This window comes from Lynx rufus, unplaced genomic scaffold (genome assembly GCF_022079265.1).
Source record: "Lynx rufus isolate CCGP_SWC_20201006 ecotype Redwood Valley unplaced genomic scaffold, mLynRuf1.p SCAF_3, whole genome shotgun sequence".
Lineage (NCBI taxonomy): Eukaryota > Metazoa > Chordata > Mammalia > Carnivora > Felidae > Lynx > Lynx rufus.
The window spans coordinates 97,191,717-97,216,837 of record NW_025814845.1 but is presented as its reverse complement, the minus strand read 5'-3'; the positions used below and the strand labels follow the sequence as shown (position 1 = coordinate 97,216,837).

Here is a 25,121-nt window from a genome sequence, read left to right as displayed (position 1 = left end):
AGCACTCAAGTAGTGAGTTCCCCCCCCGCCCCGTGCCCCACTACAAGATACAACCTCAGTACTTTTTATTAGGCTTACCAGAAGGACACAAAGAATGGAAAATGCCAATCCTTCTAACAAGGCAAAAGTAGATTTCATTATCGCTTCTCGGCCTTTTGGCTAAGATCAAGTGTAAAAGCAGATTTCATTAAATGTTTTGTGAGTTCACAGTAGGAGCAGCAATTACAACGATGAATAAGAAATCACCTGTATCCTCTGGTTGAGGACACCCACTCTCTGGTTGAGATGTCAGAAGAATACTAAGCATTTTCTTTACCTTTCCTGTGATACCTATTCTGGGAGACAGATAAGAGGATTACTACCAGGAGTAGTTTAATTTCATCACTCAGAACTGAGCAATAAAATGCTAATACCCACACCATTGCTTATATATGAATAGTTCAGAGACACACAGTTGGTGAAATTTCCCTCTAGGGTTATCTATATATTGTTAGTATGTCATAATTAAACCATGGATAGAGTCTTCTTTTGCATAATACTGTGTAATATTTTGAATGAAGGAATAATTGAATTTCTAATAATCTCAATGTAAGTGGGTACAATTGCTTATTGAAAGGATACTCTCATTGTTTTGATACTCTCTCATTTTGAATTAGACCAGATTTTTTTTTCTCAGCACTGAAGGTATCTACATGAATAATAAATGAACAACTAATATGAATTATAGATGTGATCTAATGGAGGTAGATATAGTTCAGTTGGATCTCAGTCCAGGGGAATGTTTCATATGTTAAAAGATGGATTTGATTTCATTTTGACATGGCATGATTTGAATAAAATCTATTTCACAATGCTAAAGCCAGTTATGGGTGAATACAATTATAAGCAAAAATAGTATACCTTAGTACTATCAAATAGGGTATAGGATGAAAATAACATCAAAATTAAACTTGCCTCCTGTACTGTACTTGAAAAATGCAACTAACAACCTCTCAATTCAGTTGTTTCTAGGCAATGTGAATTTTTTTGTATATTTTATAATTAAGATAGGAAATGATCATTTAGTGTATTTCCCAAGGGTTGCATTTGGTATAAGACATAGGATTATGTTTAATTCATTTGTGAAATACATGTACTAAACCGTCCAACATGTAATGGGGCTTTTTTCTTCTGAATGGTTCATAAACTGAATTTTCTCTATGACTTCAGCTTTAAGTATACTTTGTGTCAAAGATCTGAGCAATAACTTGATGTCATCAGCATGCATTCTTTCTGATTCCACCAGAACAATAGCAATGACTAAAATGAATTATTTTGTGCTTCTGTGAAGTTCAGTAATAGATGAGAAAGGATTTGTATGATAATGGTAATTTTATTTTGTTCATTTTTTGAGTTGTGATTTTAAGAGATGTAAAAATATTTATTATTAATTCTATTCAGAAAACACTACTTCCTTTTTTTTTTGCTGTTTTTTCTTTCTCTTCAAACAAGCGAATGCCATTCTCTAAGTACGTGTTAGTTAACTAAATAAGCATATCTTGTCATTTGGTTTATTTTGGAATGAGCTGGACTTACAGAACAAAGATCACTGACCCACTTGGTTCCTTTCCTAATATTTCTTTTAGGTGTCCTTGAAGCATGGAGTATGAAAAGGGTGGTTTTGCTAGCTGTCCAAGGAGGGGTAATACCTTAAGGGCTCTATTAGTTTGCTAGAGCTGCTATGATGAGTACCACAACTGAGTGGGTTAAACAATAGAAGTGTATTGTTTCACAGTTCTGGAGGCTTAAAGTCTGAGGTCAAGGTATCAGCAGGGCCACCTTTCCTCTGAAGACATCAGGGAAGGATCTTTTCCAGGGCTTTCTTAGCTTCTGAGAGTTCCATGGCTTGTCATACTGTAAACCCCATCTTCAGCTGTTATTCTCCTGCTGTGTGGGTCTCTGTGTCCAAATTCCTCCTTTTTATAGTCATACTTGATTAGAGACCACCCTTATGCCCTCATGTTAACTTCGTCATCAACAAAGACCTTATTTACAAATAAGGTCACATCTGTAGGTAGTGGAAGTTTTTTGGGGGGAATAGAATTCAACCCATCATAATAGCCTTAAAAAGTGACAAACCAATGAAACGTATGAAGGGAATTTTAATCTAGTCAGCTGTTCTCTGGAAGATTTTCTTGTGTCCATTGAGACTGATAAAATGGTTAAAGAGAATCCTTCTTTAATGTCTTTCCATTTGGGGAATTCTTGTGTTTAAAAAAATTTTTTTTTTAATTTTATTTTAAGTAAACTCTATTTCACAAGTAAAGCTCAAACTCATGACCCTCTGAGATTCAGAGTCTCATGCTGTGCTGACTGAGCCAACCAGGCACCCGAGGAATTCCTGGTTTTTAGCAAATTTTCCCATAAAGCAAATTTGAGCAACATGCATCTTTTATGCTCCCTTTATTTTACAAAACTAGAGGTATAACTACATAGAAGAAAAATAAGAGTAAACTGAAATGACAATAGTTTCAACAGTTTTAGCACGGAATTAAGATAGTGGAATTCTGAGCATTGTTGTACATTGGCACATTTCGCCTTTAGGTGATTGTAATACCAACAGACACTTAACTTTTTTTGAGGAGTGGGCAATCCATTTCATGAACTCCAGGGACACCTCTCCATGACATGATATCACAGCTTTACAGTTCCAGACTTCCTTCTAGTACTGGTTCAGTTTATAATTTCGTAGTGCCTGTTATAGTTGACCTAAAACCTCTGTTAAGACTTCAAAATTTAAATTATTATTAACACATTTTAAAAGTAGGAATGTTTAGAATAGAATAGTTTCCATCAAATTGTCACTTGAGGGGCTTTAAGACTGGGCAGCCCATGTTGTACAGAGACATTAGCTGAGACTGTGAGGAACATGGCAAAGTAGTTGGCTGGAGGAAGGGGAGTGTGAGGGAAGGAGGAGGGATCAGTTTTAGGTAATAAAATAACTTTATTATTAGGACAGCAGTATAAATGAGTTTACCAGGCTTTGACCTTTGTGGAGTGCTTCATTGTTCCATCCTATCTTTTTTTGTTGTTGTTGAGCTAAGGATATTTCCTTTTCTTCACTTTGTAATTGTTCACCTATAAATTTGTGCAGATGTATAGTCCTGCAAATTTGCACAACCCATGAAGTGGGTCCTCCACTGGAGGGTCAGCCTCAGATGTAGATCCCTGGAAAGTCACTTCTATCCTGTTGGCAGTGTATAAAACTTACTCAGGCTGTCTTACACTTCTGCCTGGCTAATTTATTCCCATAAAATGTTTGGTAGATTAGTTGCAGTATTTCAAATTAGAATAGAATATTTCAAATAGAATGGTGAAAGCCAACATGACATAATGCATGAAGTGCATTATGCAAAGAACATAAATGCACAGACGTGAAAAAGACATAAAATGCAAAAACAAGGCAGGGTCTTTGCTCAGGTTCAGAGATGGTAGAAATGACAGGAATCTAGGAGATAGTTGGAAACAGAGGAACAGTAGGAAGGATGAGAACTGAGGAAATGGTCCTGTCAGTTGATTTGGTCCAAATCTTTATTATCCGTAAATTGAGGGAAATGCGTTACATGCATTTTTAAAGATTTTGACCACCTTAACCATTCTAAGAAAATAAAAATGAAGCAAGAACAGAGTAAAACCAAAACCAAATAAAAACTACTTATCTGAAATGTATGTCAATCCTTTACTATTTTGGAGCATGTATTATGCTGATAGTTTTTAAAGTGCTCTTTCAAATAATTATTTGAAGAATTATGAACTGCATGGAATTATGTACCATTAAGAACTACTCACTCTGATTCCAAAGTAGATAATTTCTCAGAATATTTTAGAAATTGTTATGGCCTTAAGAAAAGGATAAACTGGGGCGCCTGGGTGGCGCAGTCGGTTAAGCGTCCGACTTCAGCCAGGTCACGATCTCGCGGTCCGTGAGTTCGAGCCCCGCGTCAGGCTCTGGGCTGATGGCTCGGAGCCTGGAGCCTGTTTCCGATTCTGTGTCTCCCTCTCTCTCTGCCCCTCCCCCGTTCATGCTCTGTCTCTCTCGGTCCCAAAAATAAATAAAAAACGTTGAAAAAAAAAAAAAAAGAAAAGGATAAACTACTTTGAGGGCTGGGGGATGGAAGCACTACTGGAAAGGTGTGTGCCTTGCAAATGTTGGTGTTGGGAATGGATTCCGATGGAGAAGTCATTAGCCATTGACATGCAAATTGACTTTCCAGAATTGCAAATATTTGTATTCACTTGTTAAAAAACTGGATGAGGGGCGCCTGGGTGGCGCAGTCGGTTAAGCGTCCGACTTCAGCCAGGTCACGATCTCGCGGTCCGTGAGTTCGAGCCCCGCGTCGGGCTCTGGGCTGATGGCTCGGAGCCTGGAGCCTGTTTCCGATTCTGTGTCTCCCTCTCTCTCTGCCCCTCCCCCGTTCATGCTCTGTCTCTCTCTGTCCCAAAAATAAATAAACGTTGAAAAAAAAAAATTAAAAAAAAAAAAAAAACTGGATGAACACTCCACATTTCTTGCCATGAAGCAGATACAGCTAAATGAATCCAGGCTTTCACAGCATGTTTGGAGAATCTGAGGAATGATGGAGGAACTGATAGTTGACCTGGAAGCTGTTTCCAGCTCTGTCACTGCATTCTAATGATGTGAGGGTGATAATTATACTTTATGCAGAGTTTTCTATGCCTTATCTCCAAATGCATCACTTCTTATTGGTAGCTTTTTGGTGATTTAGGCAGTATATTACATTTTTTATGATTTTTTTAACACGCACAAGTAGTATTCCAGTTTGTTTTCATTGCTAGAACTTTCTTCCAACCCTTTGACTCGAGTAATCTAGTGGAGGAGGATTAATAGATAATAGATCAATTTAAATATCATTTCAAATAATGTTTGTTTGAGGTGAGCAAGTGAATTCTTTGAGCTGAAATAAAATGCTGGCATTTGCAATATGCATAATATTATGTAGGTCTCTGTGGAAGAGATTTTGTGATTAAAAAATCATTAAAGCTCAGTTAAACTCTTCAGACATATTTCTTTAAAAATGTTGTGCAGTTCACACTCTTCATTGAGCCAAACAGGGCTTCCTCCTGCTTAGTGAACTAAAGAGGTTTGGAATGTGTGAGTGATTAAGATTTATCTGCCATGTGAATGATCCATGCCCATGCTCTCTCCTGAATAATCAGGATTTGGCAGTGTAATGTGTTCCTTCCATTTAATATTGTCTTAATATTGTTTGAATTAAATGACACTTTGTATTTATCATGAGAAATACAATATGTGTTTCTTAAATAGTTTCATTTTTAAATGATGATGACTTGGAAAATAATATGGGGAGATGCCTGGGCCCCTGCAAATGAAGTGAATGGATAATTTGTGAATTTAATATTTTGGAAAAATTATTTTAAAGTCAGACTTTGAAACAACTTTGAAATATGCAAAATATGACAGTTTTTTGATAGAACTTAATTTCTTGATTTCTTTATCTGTGAAATGATAAGTGCTTCTATCTCTGCTTAAGTGCCCGACTTGTGGCCTCCCAGTAGCCACTTTGCAAACCTATGGCAATTAGAAGGGAAACCTGAATTCATCTACACTTTTTTTGTTTAAGTTTACTTATTTATTCTGAGGACACAGAGACAGTGCAAGTGGGGGAGGGGCAGAGAGGAGAGACAGAGAATTCCAAGCAGGTTCCCAGCTGTCAGCCCAGACACCTATGCAGGGCTCGAACTCATGAGACCGAGACCGTGAGATCATGACCTGAGCTGAAACCAAGAGTCAGACGCTCAACCAACTGAGCCCCCGCAGGCACCCTGATCCATCCTCACTTTTATGGGATGTTATTTTTCCTGGGGTGCTTGCATTTGTTTTTTTTTAAATTTTTTCTTAATGTTTATTTGTGAGAGAGAGAGAGAGAGAGAGAGAGAAAAAGACAAAGCACAAGCAGGGGATGGGCAGAGAGAGGAAGACACAGAATCTCAAACAGGCTTCAGGCCCTGAGCTGTCAGCACGGAGCCCCATGCAGGGCTCGAACTCATGAACTGTGAGATCATGACCTCGAACTCATGAACTGTGAGATCATGACCTGAGCAAAGTTGGTTGCTTAACCAGCTGAGCCACCCTGGTGCCCCATGAGGGTGCTCGAATTTTAATTTTGACTCTTTTCAAGACTGGAAAGAATGACTCAAGTCGTGATCTCTGCAGCAGCTGAGTGAAGATGGTGTGTAAGGGAAGGCAAATTTCCAGGGACACTCATTATACCAAACAATTCTACCTAGTGGCAGTTTTCCTAAGATTGACATTAGGCAATGTTTTTAACACCACCACCTTTTTGAAATTATAGACATAATCTTTAGAATTTTCATGACTACTGCTTGAAGTTAAAAGGGGAAACAGCATTTTGCTCTTTAGTGATGAACAAATCCCATAGAAGGAATATATAACGCAGTCAGTTACAACTAATTTGTAAATAGAGCACTGAATTTTGTTTCTCTGCTTCTTATCTATGACCTCATGTGAAGTGGAAGATGATGCACAAATGATAATCATTTTGTATGGGATATAATCCAATATTTGGGATGTAACATCAGACATTAGTCATACTCTTCCACATTGTCCCCTTTTAAAATGTAATTGGACTTTCTGTTTGCTTAGCTAAAGAAGAAAACAGAAGTAGTATTGACACCATGAAGTCAATTATCAAAAAAAATAAACTAAAAAAAACTAAATAAACTAAATAAAAAAGAATCTGCTAAACCCTCATTTAAAGAAAGAAGCGCATGCCATTAACATGGACACTGAATTGTTCTGACTGGATCTCTCACCACTTATGTGGGAAAATCATGTTAACTAAGGAATGGTGAAGTAATAATGTTCAAATGCTGATTTGCTATTAAGGGATTTTGGGATTCTTTTCCGCTTCAGGGTCAGTACGACTTCGAGGTGGCAAAAATGAGTTTGAAGGCACAGTGGAAATCTATGCGAACGGAGTTTGGGGCACAGTGTGTAGCAGCCACTGGGATGATTCCGATGCATCAGTCATTTGTCACCAGCTGCAGCAGGGGTGAGTTCGCCCATCCTTGACCCGATCAGGCTGCTAATATTTGCAAATAATGGTGGGCACCCGTCACTGCTGTGGAAAGATGACATCTTCCTTCCTTCTCATGTCCCTTATTCTCCCTTTTCACAAGAGTTATAAAGAAAGGGCCGCATGTGGAAGGAATGCTAACCAGAAAATATGCAAATGCTAAGTGGTCAAAAGTCAAAAGCATCTTTTGCTCTTTGTCTTTAACATTAATTGTTTAGTCCTAGGAAATAAAGAATTTGATTCTGAGAATTGTAATTTCTCAGTAGCTCATGCAGCCCTAGACTGCTGTCATTTGCATTTAACTGTCTACTTTTAGCCATCCACAGCTTACATCTTTTTGTGCGTGAAGAAGGCGGTGTTTACCTGTGCTTCCATCCCGAAATGGGTAAGGGGTGATGTCCAGGCCTGGGGGTTCTGTGCTGAGGAGGTCCTGCTAGAGAATGGCTGCTTTCATCAGCCCCAGCAGTGCCCTGCAGTGACCGTGGGCTTCTTGGCTGCTCCAAGCGCTCTCTGTGAAACAGTCTGTCCCCTCCAACTTCCAACAGCCCTGGCACCTTTATGCCAATTGCCAGGGGATTTCACCAGGAGCAGAAGGCTCCATTTCGGAACACAAGGTTTTGCTTTTGTGGTTGCTCTTATTGTTCTGTTTTTGTGTCTCATTTATTTTTTTTCTAAGTACACATGCCAGATGTTTTTCTTGGCCTTTATCTCTAGAGATCTTTAGAAAGTGTGGAAAATATCTTGTTTTGAATAGACAGGTCCAAAAGACTGAAAGAAAATTTTGCAGTTTACAAATATTTTGGACTAATAATCAGTGAGTGGTAATATCTAATATGATGATAGAAATGAAAAGGTTAATCAACTGCAGTCAGATCAGTAAGAGATTTAATCTGCCCGCCTCCTCCTGTCTTCCCACTAGGAAGCTTTGCAAACAGAACTTCAGGTAAGGGGATCTGATTACTCTGATTACTTATATTATCTCTTAGTTGTCCTTTTATTTGATTATTATTATTAATAATCTCTACACCCAAAATAAGGCTTGAATTCACGACCCTGAGATCAAGAGTTGCATGTTCTTCTAACTGAGCCAGCCAGGTGCCCCTCAGTAGTCCATTTTGTAAAAAAGAATTGTACAATTAGATCAGAGCAGCTCAGAATTATTGCTATTAAGACATGTTCATATTTTTCTTAAATGTTTATTTGAGAGAGAGAGAGAGAGCACAAGTGCCCATGAGCAGGAGAGGGGCAGGCAGAAAGGGAGAGAGAGAATCCCAAGCAGGCTCCATGCTGTCAGCACAGAGTCCAAAGTGGGGGCTTGATCCCACGAACTGTGAGATCATGACCTGTGCTGAAACCAAGAGTCAGTCACTTAACTAACTGAGCCACCCAGGTGCCCTAAGACATATTCATATTTTTGATATATCCTGAATGTTTACTGTTTGGGTTGATGGAAGCTGTTGTATGGAGACAGTTCTAGAGATTACCCTGTTAATCAGATAAGCATTTAATCTTTTTAAAATTTAATATCAATTTCTAAATATTAGAAGTTACTTATAAAAGATGTAGATTAGGTGAGTTAAAGCAGAGCCCATCTGCATGTTATTATTTTATTCATTGGTTTCAAAGTCTTGCTAGCAAATACTACATATAAGGCTTTAAAAATTATGAATGATCACCTCTCTTGATATTATCTTGCTTACATGTAGTAATAATAATCATTTTGAAAATGCTGGCCTAAAATATTAGAGTAGGAAAGAATCTTTAAGCATCCAGACCCCTCCTTTTATACTTCAGAAAGCAGAGCTTACAGAAACGTGCAGCTTAGAGTAATTTGCAGCTGAGTCCAGACTAGAATCCAAGTCTCACGGAGCCACACGACACACTTCTACAAAATCACCAGGCTTTTCCTTAATATCTGTAGTATTTACCCATTTTCCCCTAAAATTAGCTATAGGTAGTAAAGGCACATGCATACCATTAGTCCTGTAAGATTGATTAAAAAGACTTATAAGTAATCAACCCAAATTTTGATCTCCTGAGTTTTGACTTGCTTGAAACTTACGTAGTTTTTTTTTCTTTGTTTTTCTTTTCCTTCCACATCCATCTTTATTGATTTCTTCGATTTTTAAAAATCTAAATACTTTGACAAAAAAAATTCACCTGTATTTGATAAACCTAACCTCAATCATTGTATTTCCAGAGGAAAAGGAGTAGCAAAACAAACCCCGTTTTCTGGACTGGGCCTTATTCCCATTTATTGGAGCAATGTCCGTTGCCGAGGAGATGAAGAAAATATACTGCTTTGTGAAAAAGACATCTGGCAGGGTGGGGTGTGTCCTCAGAAGATGGCAGCTGCTGTCACATGTAGCTTTTCCCATGGTAAAAAAAAAAAAGCGCCTCTTTTTTTTTACTTTCATTATGTTTTCAACAAAATTCCAGATGATAAAATTGTCTTCGTTAAACCATTTCCTAAAAGAGTTTAAATACAGACATAAGCCTGAATCATCATATTTTACAGTCAAATAGTCTTCAGTTAGGAGTGCGTCTAACATTCTGAATTCCATTTGACTTTCAAATGGTATCTCACTTTTAGTGTGTTTTCTCTTTTCTCTAATTTGTTTACAGAAATATTATATATGAAACATTTATTTTGCTAATGGAAAGTCATGATAGAATCAAGATGGAAAATCATCTTGAAATCAAATATAGAATACAGAAACTACAACAAAATATTGTCACTATATTTATAGGATAGAATATCATCATGGTACCATTATTCTCCTTTGAGTTGTAGACAGCACATTCCATAATATGGATCACTGCCTTGGATAAAGGCTCCTTCCATGCACCACACCCTCGTCATGAGATGATGAACTATATGGTTTCAGTACACAAAAATATGCATATATTCATATGAACATAAGTAAAGGACGGACTAGCTGCTTTTCATGACGGCTGATGGGTTTTCTGGGGATCATATTTTAATTTTTTTTAATGTTTATTTTTGAGAGAGATACAGAGTGTGAGCAGGGGAAGGGCAGAGAAAGAGGGAGACACAATCTGAAGCAGGCTCCAGGTTCCAAGGTGTCCGCACAGAACTGGATGTGGGGCTTGAACTCACAAACCGTGAGATCATGACCTGAGCCGATGTTGGATGGTTAACCAATTGAGCCACCGACGTGCCCCTGGGGATCATGTTTTAATGATCTGACAAGCACACAGAAAATCATTTGAAAGAGCATTCAGTGAGGTAGTTGACTGTCACAGCACATTGTCACAGCATCCCTTCTTGCATTCCCTTGGAGACGGAAGCATGATCAGATATCCCAGGTCCTAAAAAGCTAGCAGCCAGCCCAGGGCATTGGTTTCTGTTGGAGTACAAATATCAGGGGAAGAATGGAAAAATTTCTCACCACAAAAAAAAAACCAGAGTCTCAATTTAAAGTAATTCCTATGAATTGGCTGGGAGAACCATTTGGAAGGTAGGGGACAGGTATGTGCTCAGAGAACCACAGTTCTTTTTGAGTGGGCCAGGTGCGTGTTAAATCTTGGTGTTTTGTAAATTTTTCCTTTTCTTCCTTTGATTCTCCACTTTTGGGTAATGCTGCTTTGAGCAGTGCATCTTTATGCATTGCTGCCTCAAGGATGATGTAAATTGGGCTCAATAATGCACTGCTTTTTGTAGATTATTACTTGTCCTTTATGTTCAACCTGATTGGTAAAATGTTTAACATTTTTCAAATAGTGAAGTAAATAATATGTTGAAAACTAATTATTTTTCTTTCAGGATATCTATCTACTTAAGAAAATTCCTTCTTCTCTCTGTCATCTATCCACCTGTTTATACTCAGACTGCAAAGATAAATTTAAGGTCATTTATAAGCATCTATAAAAATGTAGGAGGTTGAGATAAGTTAGCAGTGAGAGTGAAAAAAGATCCAATGAGAATGAGAAAGGCTCAAATCAGCAAACACTGAGTCTACTTCAAGGCACAGTGAGTGATAGACCATAAATACACTTTTTTTAGTTTGCAAATTACATTTAGTGTTTTGTCACCTAGTCTTTGTTGCTTTTCCAACACTTCCTAAGTAGGAGATTGGGTAGCAGTATTGGGTATAGGAAGTAGTAATCTTAATGAACATGTCTGGGAGTTTTATTTATCCATAAGTTAAACATGAGTCAACTACCTCATTGAATTCTCTTTCAAATGATTTTCTGTGTGCTTGTCGGGAGGATGTGGGATGTTGATGTCATTTGGTCTTTGAGTTTTTTAAATATTTTCACAATTACTTATACAGCCAGAAAAATGCCCACATGCTTTAAAATAAAACATGAAAACACACAAAATAAGGTAATATGCCATACGGTTCTGGGTTGTAGGTGATTTTAAGTTTCCTCTTAAAAATTTTTGTTTTTCTGTTATCTCCAAGCTTACCACAGTGGCAGGGGGAGGGGAGGCAGGGGAGAATATAGTAACTTAAAAAACTTATACATTTTTCCATCATTTTTTTCTATGTTTTCCAAGCTTTTTAAAGGAAAAATAAACATAATGTGCAAATTTAAGTTTCTTACCACCAGTCAGCCATCAGTTAATTATAAGAAGCTAGTATACAATATTGAGAACATGTATATTTATTAAAACTATCTTTATCCTTTTATAAATTATAAGTACTAGTTGATTTATATAAATGAGCTATATTCTAAAGATCAGAATGAGTAAATGTAAATATTCACTGGTCTGAATCTGTGCTGCAAAACTCATATGATATTTGAATATAAATATGAATATCCCAATACCGTTTACAGACAGCTGCTTACACTATGGAGGAATTAGAAGACTGTTTCATGTGGATAAATGATTAGCATTTGGCAAAAGCTGCAATTAAATTTCTGAATAGGGGCCCAGCCTATTCTGAACCTTTTACCATATTACATCCTTTATTCTAGAAAAATTATCCTGGCTTACTATTTCCCAAACACATTCACCTTTGTGCTTCTTTGTGCTTTTGCTCATCCTGTTCATTTTTCCTGAAATGCACTTACCCCATCTCTGACTTTTGAAATCCCATCCATCCACCTTGGCCCTCTTCAGATAACAGCTTCTTCAGAAGAGATTCCCAGACTACCTTGCTTCTGAATCCCTACAGGTTCCTGATGATCTCTTCTCTGTACTCACTTTGTTCATGTCCTTAGGTAGTGAACTTCGTGAAGGTGGGGTCTGTCTAGTGCTCCTGTGAATGCCCTGCAGCCCTGCAGGTGCCTAATATCTGTTTGTTAAACAGAACTGAGTGAATGAATATTGCTAATTATTTTTCCATGTTTGGGATATTCTTTCTAGGTTTTTAGCTATCACTTGTCAGCCAGTCAGCCCACAGATATTCATTATGTGCCTTCTGTATGCCGGGAACCTGAGATACCCAGGTGAAAGAGAAAGGCACTATCTCTGTCCTCAGTTCTAGCTGTTAGGAGGCAGACAATTGACATGTAAACCAATAAATCAATGATAATTTTAGATAAAGTAAATATTCAGAAGGCAATATAGTGAAAAGTACCTTAAGGTACTTCATTAGCTAGGGTAGCCAGGGCAGGCCTTCTAAGCAAAGGACAATTCAGAGCTGAAAACTGAGGGACACAGCCAGGGGAGGATCTGTGGGAACATTATTTCAAGCAGAAGAATCAGGAAGTGTACAAACCCTAAGGTGGGAGTCAACTTTGAGTATTTTGAGGATAAAAGGATGAGGGCATCATACATATACCCTGGTGAAGGAGGCCAGGAGTAGAGAGAGATATTCAGGATAATGACAAGGGCTAGATCAGGGCACTGTGGACCATAATAAGGAATTTGCAATGAGAAACCTTTGGTAGTTCTTAGAAAATGAATATGAACTGATTCATATCCAAATGAATTCTCAATATTGTTTTTTACAGGTATTGGTCATAATGTTCACTACCTTGCTATAATGAGTTAGGTGTTAACTTCAACTTGATTTCTGCAAATATAAAAAAAGGGACCTGGGTGGCTCAGTCAGTTAAGCAACCTGACTCTTTTTTTTTTTTTTAATTTTTTTTTTTTAACGTTTATTTATTTTTGAGACAGAGAGAGACAAAGCATGAACGGGGGAGGGTCAGAGAGAGGGAGACACAGAATCTGAAACAGGCTCCAGGCTCTGAGCTGTCAGCACAGAGCCCGACGTGGGGCTCGAACTCACGGACTGCGAGATCACGACCCGAGCCGAAGTCGGCCGCCCAACCGATTGAGCCACCCAGGCGCCCCAAGCAACCTGACTCTTGATTTCAGCTCAGGTCATGACCCCAGATCGCGGGATCATGGGATTGAGCCCCATGTCGGGCTCTGCACTGAGTGTGGAGCCTGCTTGAGATTCTCTCTCTCCCTCTGCCCCTTGTTCTCTCTTTCTAAAATAATAAAAAAAATTACATGTTGGTAATGCTCAAGTCACTGTAAATTAAAAAAATCAGTGTCACTACTACAATATCATTAAAATCAAATGTGTTTCCAGTAAACTACAGTTTTGAGTGTTTTTTTCTGGTTTCTGAGGTTGTTGGGGGAAAAGTGAATTTAGACTACTTCCTCTTTTCTTTCAAATATTTTTTTTTAAAGTAATCTCTACACTAAGCGTGGAGCTCAAACTCACAACTCCGAGATCGAGAGTTGCTGGCTCTTCTGACTGAGTCAGCTGGGCACCCCTAGACTACTTCCTCTTAAGAGCTATTTAAATGAACATAATTCAATTTGGAGTACTTTTTTTAATTTTTATATATATTTTTTTTCTTAAGTAAGTCTACCCCCAATATGGGGGATTGAACTCACATGAATGGGGGATTCAACTCAGGGTTGAACTCACAACCCTGAGATCAAGAGTTGCATGCTAGGTGCCCCCAGTTTGGAATATTTTAATTGATGAAGAATAACATAATACATAATACACGTGCATGTGTATGTCCAAATCACTGAAGTGGCTTAATAAGTATGATTTAATTACTGAGAATGGCAAATAAATAGAATATATCTAATCTTATCAGTAAATGTTGATATGTTGGCCTAATTAATTTGTTTCTGATCTCACGCGGAACAGGCCCAGCGTTTCCCGTCATACGCCTCGTGGGTGGGAGCAGCGCCCGGGAAGGCCGAGTGGAGCTCTACCATGCTGGTCAGTGGGGGACTGTCTGTGATGACCAGTGGGATGAAGCAGATGCAGAAGTGATCTGCAGGCAGCTGGGCCTGAGGTTTGTTTTTATTCTTGTTTTTAAATTTTGGAATCTGTTATTTCCATACCCAGAGGCAGGTGCCATGTATTTAAATTGCACATTTCCTCAGAGGAATAGAAAAAGCCACCTGGTGATCTTTGTACTAGGCTGTAGGCTCCCTGAAGAAAATTTATGTGTACTTATAGGTCTCCCTGTCTGTGTCTGAATCCAACTGATTTTATATCCCTAAGAATCTCAGCCTTTTACTACTGTTATTAGTGGCCTTTACATTGCTCCTAGGTAATAACCAGCATCCTCAGTCACAGCAACTTACCGAAGTCATCTCATGAAACTGGTTGTTAGGCTTTGACTGAAGTTCGGTTCTTCTCCCCAAATATTATCTAAACTTTTGACTTTGCTTTCTTATTTGTTACATATGTGCTTAGAACAAAGGATGTTTATTAATGTGCAAGGAAAATAATTCCCACAGAAGGTGTGGAAATGAAGCATATACAATAAAAACAGCAGTATGAAAATCAACATACCATGTTGCCCAAGTTGTGATTATTCTGCAATAGCATGCTGTAATTTTGGATTTTTAATCTGTTTTTCTTTAGTGATTCTGAACATTGGTTTCACAAGCCTAAAAATTTCAAAATTGATATTTTACTTCAAGTTTGTAAATTTTTTCATTTAGCACTTTGTGGGTGGTAGTGATGGGGGAGGCCTCTTGAGATCAAAGCTTCTCTGTTCATGTATCATATTTTTTTCAATTAAACATAATCCTTGACAGTGAAGCATGATTTTTGAAACTTAAACCATTTATACTCATTTGTTTTGCAATTGATCCCCCTCTTTTTCAAAACTCTGTGTTTATATTGAAGCAATTTAAAGGGAAATATTGACATCTTAACATTTTCCCTTCTTAAAAGTATGTATCTCTTAAAAGTAAGACCACTGTGCTACATGGCCAAATCAACATTATCACAACTAATATAATTGGTAATCATTCTTAACATTGCCTAATACCGCACACATTCAGTTTCCCATGGTTCTCTCACAATGTCCTTGACCAACAGTTTATCTTAAGCAGAATTTAGTCCACGATCATGCAGTGCATCTGGATGTTGTGTACCTGAAGTCTCTTTGAATCTAGAACAGCCTCTTGTTATTCATGACACTGACTTGCGGAAGAGACAGAACCAGTTGTTCTGGGGAATGTCCTACCTTCTGGATTTGTCTCATTTCTTCTTGCTGGTGTCATTTAGTTTACTCCTCTGGCTCTTGTAATTCCTGAAATAGGAGGCTAGATCCAAATGCTTGATTAGATCAAAGCAAGTATTTTGGCCAGGAACCATCAAAAGGGATGTGTTCTCCTCTTGCATCACAGAACAACCAGGGGTTTTCCCCACTGCTGAGGCTAAGCTTGAGCACGAGCACTGGGTTAAGGTGTCATTGGCCCAGTCCTTCACTGTGAAGATACATAGCCCCCCTGTAACCAATTCTGGGACCTACCCGCTATTTCACCATTTATGTGTGGGAAGGGAACAGCATGGCAAATCCTGTGTCTCTGGGTCTTATAATGATCAGTTTACTGTTAAGTTTACTGGTGTTAAGTTTACTGGTATGATCCTTTTCTTTGGGCGGGTCAGAAATAGGGCCAACTAGTTCCCTTTGAGAAAACTGCTATTAATCATTAAATTTTGAGACTAGGTTTTAAAAGTGTCCAGGTGTTGTTGGAGTCAACACAGCATAAAATTATCAGCATGTGCCCTGTTCTCAAAACAACCTGGATTTGAGTCCTACTTCTGGAGATAAGAAGAGTTACAGAATATCTCTTGGTCAGATTCCCTCATCTATAACATATCTCCTAACATATTGGGGCTGTTGTCTAACACAGGTACTAGAGCAGTTAGCACACGTAACAAGTATATAATATACATCAGCTATCAAGGTCAGTCAAATTAGGGACCGTTATAGTTGAAAGATATTATCATTATTTTAAAAAATGTTTATTTATTTTTGAGAGAGAGAGACAGAGTACGAGTGGGGCGGGGCAGAGAGAGAGGGAGACCCAGAAGCCAAAGCAGGCTCCTGGCTCTGAGCTGTCAGCACTGAGCCCGACACAGGGCTCGAACTCACTAACTGTGAGATCATGATTGGATGCTCGACTGGACTGAGCCACCCAGGCACCCCTAGTTGAAAGATATTATTAACATTCAAAGTGAACCAAGTTTTTGGTGGCAAGATTATCAAACATTATTTTTCTATCCAGAACTTCTATTTAGTTAGCTGTTTTATGAATTAAAATATGAATTTCAGATTTTAAAACATTCTAGGGTCTGTATGTGTATATTTACTGGGCTATCGCTTGTGTAATCATTGGTGTACTAATTGATTTTCATGTTAGTTACTAAAAAACTTACATCTTTGCAAAAAGTTTTAAGAACGTTAACGGTATAGTAATAGCATATTTAACATTACCAGTTGCAGTATGGATTACTCTGTATTTAAGCTATAAAGCTTTTTAATTATTAATATATTTCTCTGGGGAAGAGGCAGGTTTTATTGCTTAGAAAAATGCAAAAAAATTTCACAGACACACTGTGAATGTTAATTATATTTACAGTCATAGAAATGACCCTAAAAATTTATGTTGAAATGTACAATTTTCGTGAGAGCCAAAAAGTTTTTTTCACTTACATTTTTTCACATTACATTAAACAGGGACCATTTTGACAAACAATAGTCTATTGCATAGAAAGAATGTAGAGATGGAATCACCAGGAAGACTGTATTAGCATTGAACGCATGTGAAGGTCACGTGTTTATATCTTTCTTGAGCATTAGCTTATTGCTATATTTTAAAAAAATGTTGATTTATTTATTTTGAGAGAGAGAGTGCAAGCGAGGGAGGAGCAGAGAAGAGGAAGAAAGACAATCTGAAGCAGACTCCCTGCTGTCAGTGCAGAGCCCAACCTGGGCCTTGATCCCACAACCTTGAGGTCATGACCTGAACCGAAATCAAGAGTCGGATGTTTAACCCACTGAGCCAGGTGCCCCTTATTGCTTTGTTTTGTATGAGGAGATTCATGTTTAGAAAAGTAAAAGAAAGGAAAAATATGTCCCGATATACAAGGCAGCAAAACTCCTCCACGAGCCTAGGCAACAAGCAACAATTCAGCTTGGTAGACATTTGTTTTTACTGTAAGTACTCTGAGGCCCTGAGCTGATATTGTTTGCTGGATTTCTTTCACTTGATTTAATAATTACCTCATAAGCTTGCATTAAAGCAGTGCTCTGCAACTGTGCTTCCTTTAGAATCTGTTTTGCTTACTTAATGGCACAGCCCTCTCAGATGAAATAGTTTTTAATGGCACATGGTTGATAACAGCGTAATTGTTGCTTGTCTGGATTTATGATTTTTTCCTAAGCAAATTTTATCTCAGTCTTATTTGTTTGTTGAATTCCCAGAGGGAAACTACATCATGCCTCCCTGGAGTGGTAGTTACAATTTCTTTGCGAGACGCTGTTTTTGTTGACTTTCATCTTTTAATGGTGTCTGTAGAGTTTTTGGAGCTGGCAAGCTTCCTAAATACAAAAGAAATTACTGTACTTTTGATACTTCAATTTGATTAACTCAGAGCTTGGAGAAAGATGAGGAACAGGAAAGGAGGCAGCCAGATGTCAGAAAGTTGACTTGAGAATGCATATGTACACAGTGAAGTTTCAGGTGGAGACATTTTAATCAGAATTCCTTTTGTGCAGTTAAAGTTAAAACATTTCCTGTGTCTTTCAAAACCCTTAAAAGCATATCTTAGAACTATGACATCATATTTTATTGTGTGGATATGCCATAATTTACATAGGAATTTAAAAATTATGAACACATCTTTCTTAGGGTTTTATTTATTTATTTTTTTGCCTATGAAATTATCTACAGAACAATTTTATTGAGTGATCAGAATAAAAATCTGGTACAAATTGCTTTTAAAAAATACTTCTTCCTTTTTTTTATTTTACTGTTCATTAATTTTTTCACATTTTATAGATTTTACCATAAAGATAAACTTCGTACAGGGAGTAATTGAGCAGGAGAGAGACCTTGTCTGGCAGAAGAGGAAATTAGTCCCTCTGTGATTACCTGAAGCCCCAAAGTCATACTGTTAAATGAGAACCAGAATCTTGAGACTTATGGTTCCCACTGTAGAATTTTTTTCTTTCATGTTATAGTATTTGCAAAATAGCCAGGTGTTATTAAGAATAAATACCAATATAGACCTGAAAGAAATAGGGAAGTCAAGAGATAAAGGTAAATTGTAGGGAGAAAATGATGATGACACATTTTAGATAGACTACATTTGCAGTGCCATAGATACCTCATTGAGAATGCCCCCCCCAAGAGGCTGTAAGATAGCAAAATGTTTCAGAGTTAGCTCTGTTTTAGCCAGACAAGTTTTACTATCCAGTGGTGGTATAATGCTGGGCAAATCATTTAATTTCTGGGCCTCAGTTTCCTCATCTGTATATGGGGATCATAATATGGGGTTGTAGGGAGGATTAAATGAGTTAATACATATAAAGCTGTTATAAGCATTCAGTGTACATCAAATATCACTATTGGAAAGGCAGGGGATTTGTTCTCCAGAGAGAAACCTAGGATATTGATCATTAAAGACGAGGTTTTTCACTCATAGGTTATAAGTGTCACACACTGATACTTGAAGTGAAAGGACTAATCTTTCATAACCTAACAAACAATAATCTTGCACAATAGAATTGCCTGACTCTATTTTGCATCTACTCAAAGTAGTAACTAAGCCTGGGGATTGAATTAGTTAGATGGTGCTATTTATTTGGTCTTTTTCTATGAAAACAAACTTCACACAAATACAATCAGATTAGCTAAATAGATTTAAGAATGTTTTGGATAAGGATCAGAGGTAGAATCAATTTAGTGTTTATTGGGCATTGCTGTTATGTAGGTCAAATAGCTTTACAGAAAAAAAAACAAAACCTTGATTTATTAAATCAATGTATTATATTAGAGCACCCCTATTCCACAAATTTATTCTGTGGTCAGAGGGTAAGAAAGTGGGACACACTGGAAATTTTACTACAAATGAACTGCTGGGGGTTGGTGTGGGAATAATTTCCTTAAGGGAAGGACAAAGAACACACAGCTTTATCAAATTCACGTGGCAATTATTTGACTTTAACAGTCCATGAGTTTTATGTTGCTTTTCCCAATATTGCCCAATCTCTGTAAAAGCAGAGTCATCAGCTTCTTTGATGTTCCCTAAAAGCCAGCACAGTCGAGGACACCAGGAAATACTATGGGCTCTGAAGGAATATGTGTATATGTAAAATTATCTTCTTAATTTTAATAAACTCGAAAATGAGCCAGAAAAACCTAGTCTGTGTTGCATTATAGTTTCCTGGTTCACATTTTTGTTGATGTCATCAGATTTATTCAATTTTTTCTGACTAGTTTATTTCAATTAAACATTTTGTGATCATTAAAATAATATTTATAAATAATGGAAAATATGTAAATATATAAGGAAGATCATAAAACACCCAAGTAGTGTTTTTTTTTTTAACGTTTATTTGTTTTGAGACAGAGAGAGACAGAGCATGAACAGGGGAGGGGCATAGAGAGAGGGAGACACAGTATCTGAAACAGGCTCCGGGCTCTGAGCTGTCAGCACAGAGCCCAACGCGGGGCTTGAACTCACGGACTGTGAGATCATGACCTGAGCTGAAGTCGGACACTCAACCGACCAAGCCACCCAGGCGCCCCCCAAGTAGTGTTTTAAGAGAGCATTTTATCATAGATGACTTTCCCCAGAATCATGACTAGGGGGTTATTCCTCTGTATCTTGTGTTCTCCCTTAAGGAAGGGATGCAGTTCAGAGGCAATTAATCAGGCCTTTTGTTTCCCCCCCACCCCAGGACCTCTATCACATGATCTTTAACATATTTGAAACACAATGTATTTCAGTTACTCTGCCCAGCCTATCTTGAATCACTCCCAGCTAATCATTAATTTAGGGTTGGTTTTGGAGGGGGGGTGTGTAGGGAATAAAAAGACTTTAGTCTGTAACCTTTTAGCCTAAATATTGTACAAAAAATGATACTAATCTTTTAAATCTCTAAAAATATATGTTAGCTAAGAATGCATTCCTGTTGTCTTAATTTGACCATTACCTGACCATTTGACCTGTCATTTGTTCAGTAGCCATGAATATTTCTTCTGTGAAGAGCCTGATCTTCTCCCTTCCCCTACTTTATGTTGGTTGTTTTGTCTTTCATTATAATGTAATTATAACATTATTACTAATTTCTAGGAGTTCTTTTCTTTGATTGCTGTTATATATTACAAATATTTCTTCCTGCTTGTTGGTTTGCCTTTTGACTATGATTATGGTGTGTTTTGCTATACAGTATTTAAATTTATATGTGGTTAAATTACACTTTTTTTTTTTTTCTGACTTTTGGGTTTCTTATCTTGCTCAGGAAATCCTCTTTGTCCCAAAGTGATGTTATTCTTATACTATGGTCTTTATTTTATTCTAGTGACTTCTTAACCTTCCTTTCTCCTATCTTTCTTTCTTTCTTTCTTTCTTTCTTTCTTTCTTTCTTTCTTTCCTTTTAATGTTTCTTTTTTTTTTTTTTGAGAGACAGAGAGAGAGAGAGATTGGGAGAGAGAGAGAGAGAGAGAGAGAGAGAGAGAATGAGTTGGGGAGGGGCAGAGAGAGAGGGGGACAGAGGATCTGAAGTGGGCTCTGTGCTGACAGCAGAAAGCCCGATATGGGGCTCTAACCCATGAACCATGAGATCATGACCTGAGCCAAATCAGACACTTAAATGACTGAACCACCCAGGTGCCTCCTTCCTTCCTTCCTTCCTTCCTTCCTTCCTTCCTTCCTTCCTTCCTTCCTTTTCTTTCTTTCTTTCTTTCTTTCTTTCTTTCTTTCTTTCTTTCTTCTTTCTTTCAATATTTACCTCTTTAAACCCTCTGAAATTTATGTTTTGCTTCTGAGTTGGGATCAAATTTTATATTCTTCCATATTTTATATTCTTCCATATTCCTTATAGCACCTAATCCTGGCTCAGTGAATTGTACCCATTGAAATTTTCTTCGGTAGATCTTTTTCTTTCCTGGCATTTATCCCAGGGCAATGATCCAAGGAGGCTGTTAATCTGCCTTTCTCCAAAGCTTTCCTATCTGGCTTCCCCATGACCTTCATCAGTCATCCTGTCTCCTCTGCCTGTGTTCTCCAACTTTCAGTGTTCTCTACATCAGCTTTCATATTTGCTTTCATTAATCTCTTTCCTTTAGAGCAAGGGTCAACAAACTTTTCCTGTGAAGGGCCAGATAGTAAGTACTTTAGACTTCACAACTACTCAACTGTGCCTTTGTAGTACAAAGGCGGCCATAGATAGTAAGTTGGGAATGAGTGTGGCTTTGTTCCAAAAAACCTTATTTCTGGACAGTCCAATTTGAATTTTATATGGCCTTCCCGTGTCAAAAACTATATTCTTGATTTGATTTTACCTCAACCATTTATAAAGTGTAAAAACCACTCTTCACTCCTGGCCATATAAAAACAGGTGGTGTGCTGCATTTACCCCTTGGGTGGGAGTTTGCTGATCTCTGCTCATCAGATTCTTTGCTTTCATCCTGGACTGTCCCTGTTAAAAAAGGTGCCGCAGGTCTCAGGAATGCATCTCTAAGCACCTCCCTTCTTTGAACCAAACTTAGTAAATATATTAACATATTTAAAATAATACATTTCAGTTATTCAGGCTTCCAAATTCTGGACTAACTCACCATCAGTACATGACTTTAGAGTTATTTTCAGTGGGTATTACACTGTTCCCATGCTCAATTCCGTGTGAATGTTATATGAAAATCTTTTCTTTTGGAAGGCGATATCTACTCTACTATGGGCAACTTAAAACATTTTAATTTATTCACAGCCTTAGAGACTACTATTACAAGATCATTTGGGTATAGAATATATTTTTCTGGGAGCATAAATGCTATCTTTAGAAAAAAAATTTTTTTTGGTTACTACAATTGTTTTGGTAAAATGCCTTCTGTGCACTAAAAGGCTTGAAATTTTTGGCCTCCGATTATCTGTGTCTCTGCCACAAGAATCCCAAGTTGAGTGATGTAAGTCATAGCTTAATGATCTTTTGGGCCATCATCTTATGGTCCTTAAAAAAAAAACAACGTGGACTTGTCCAATATCTTACAGGCTACAGATTACTTCCATAAGTTTTTTTTAGTGATTTCAAAACAAATTAATTAATTAATTAATTAAAACATGTTTGCAACCTTAAAACCAGAAAATGTTAAGATTTTCATTGATTCAACCCTGCCCACCACTTGCCTGACTCTACCTTTGGGGAGCAGGGAGAACAAAAACTATGCTGTTTGTTTAAACCAAATGCCAAATGGTTTTTAGATAAATTGCTTAGCAGTGAAAAATATGCTCTTCATCAACCATGAAGGGGAAGCTTCTTGAAAGTGCCAGATTGGGAAAGGTACCAACATTTATTCAGTTCCTACTTTGCATCAGTTTAATTCTTATAACCCTGCAAGGGAACATTTATCATCCCTATGTTCAAAAGAAGCATTTCAGGCCTGGAAGGTTTTTGTAACTTCTCTGGGGCAGCTTACGTTGGTAAAAATAGAGCCCAGATTTGAATCTGAAGGCCTGTCTCCACATCTGCTTTTCTTCTTCAAAGATTCAGCTTGGAAAGAATAAGCTTTTTGACATGGTCAGTAATATATGAACATGTATATGTGTGTCCATATTACACTCTTCTGTGGGCACATAGACATACATTGAAACAACTGAAAACTTCATTTATTTATTTATTTTTTTTTTTAATTTTTTTTTTTTTTTCAACGTTTATTTAGTTTTGGGACAGAGAGAGACAGCATGAACGGGGGAGGGGCAGAGAGAGAGGGAGACACAGAATCGGAAACAGGCTCCAGGCTCTGAGCCATCAGCCCAGAGCCTGACGCGGGGCTCGAACTCACAGACCGCGAGATCGTGACCTGGCTGAAGTCGGACGCTTAACCGACTGCGCCACCCAGGCGCCCCTGAAAACTTCATTTAAAAAAATCCTATTAATTGAGCATTTATTCCTTCTTTCCAGAAGAGTAGAAATGGCTTTTTGTTCTGCCATATGTATCCCCTAGCAAAACAAATTCACTCACCAAGTTGTATCATTTGATAATTTCATTTGTGTTAGGATTATTTTTTTTTCCTTTCACGTTTGTCTGATTAGCTCTAGATATTAATCTTTAATATTTGTTGGGGCAGTCTTCTTAGAGGCTACTGTATGACAAATATCAGGTAGTGACTCAAGTGTCAGGATTCCAAATTTAAAAATTTTAACTCCACCAAAATATGCTGCATAAGCTACCTATTTTTCCTTTCCTCCAGTTTTCTTCACACCTCTTCCTATAAACATTCCTTTATCTTTCCCCTTGCAGAATCTCTGGATATTAAACAGGAAGTGGGACAAGTGATAATGGAACAAGTATTTGCTTTAATGGTATTTAGAAAGCTTAACTTTATTAATACCTTTAATAAAGGTATTAAAGGGTTTAACTTTCAGATGTTTGGGGGTTTTCCTTATTGTTTAATTAATTAATTAATTAATTGTAAGTTTATTTATTTATTTTGAGAGAGAGAGAGAGAGAGAGCATGAGCAGGGCAGGGCAGAGAGAGGAAAGAGAGAGAATCCCAAGCAGGCTCTGCACTGTCAGAGTGGAGCCTAGTGCGGGGCTTGATCTCACGAATCATGAGATCACGACCTGAGCAGAAACCAAGAGTTGGACACTTAACCAACTGAGCCACCTAGCCACCCCTCAGGTTTGTTTTAGACACGTTCTCTTAAAAGAAACTTCCATGGTATCTAGATTAGTCAAATAAGCTCTTCTTTAACCATGAAGTTGATTATCTAAAACTTTGCCATTTAGCACATTTATTATACACATTTAGCAAACTTTTTTTTCCCTTCAATATATTTTGGTTTAAATTCTCAAGGTATTATAATGCTGTGAGAAAAAGGCAACTAAAATAATGGGGAATAACCACGAATATAAATGCTCTACTCTAAAAATTAAAAGGTGTTGAAATTGCAATTTCTGAAGTTATTAATCATTTTGACAGTCAATCATGATCATCTTGAGTGAAATCTGACGTTCTAGAATGTGGTATCACTTTGAATTGTGGCAGAAGTAAATTTAGTACAAATAAATTTGAGTGAAGACATGTTTTAGTTAGAAATATGTTTGGTTGTGAGTGACAGAGAACTGAAAATAACAGTGGCTTAAGCAAGATAAGAGTTTATTTCTCTCTCAAGAGAACAGAGGTAGCCAGCTCAAGGCTAGTATGGTGGTTCCACAATCATCAGGGCCCAGGCTCTTTTTTACTTGTAGTTCTGTCATTCTTAACATAGCACCTCATGGACCAATATAGCTTCTCAAGCTCTAGCCATCACCTCTGCCTTGCAGTCAGCAGAAAGGAGAGAGTGGAACAAAGATACTTCCTGGAAGTGTTATAGGACAACACTTCTACTTAAATATCATTGGTCAAAACTTAGTCATCTAAGATGGGTACAGAGTTTGAGTTTGGGGTGATTAAAGAGTTCTGGAGATGGGTGGTGGTAGTGGTAATAGTTGCACAAGAATGAGAATGTGCTTAGTACACTTAAAAATAGTTAAAGTGGTAAATGTTATGCTCTGTGTATTTTAAAACAAACAGTCAT

At 37.6% G+C, this 25,121-nt stretch overlaps 1 protein-coding gene across 1 annotated transcript in view; it reads left to right on the top strand.

The window, feature by feature from the left end:
• PRSS12 (serine protease 12) overlaps positions 1-25,121 on the top strand; it is a 77,642-nt gene that overhangs the window by 6,279 nt on the left and 46,242 nt on the right. The window contains exons 2-4 of the mRNA XM_047091202.1: positions 6,956-7,094; positions 9,319-9,497; positions 14,213-14,363. Coding sequence (XP_046947158.1) covers positions 6,956-7,094; positions 9,319-9,497; positions 14,213-14,363 — 469 coding nt within the window. The remainder of the gene's footprint in view (positions 1-6,955; positions 7,095-9,318; positions 9,498-14,212; positions 14,364-25,121) is intronic.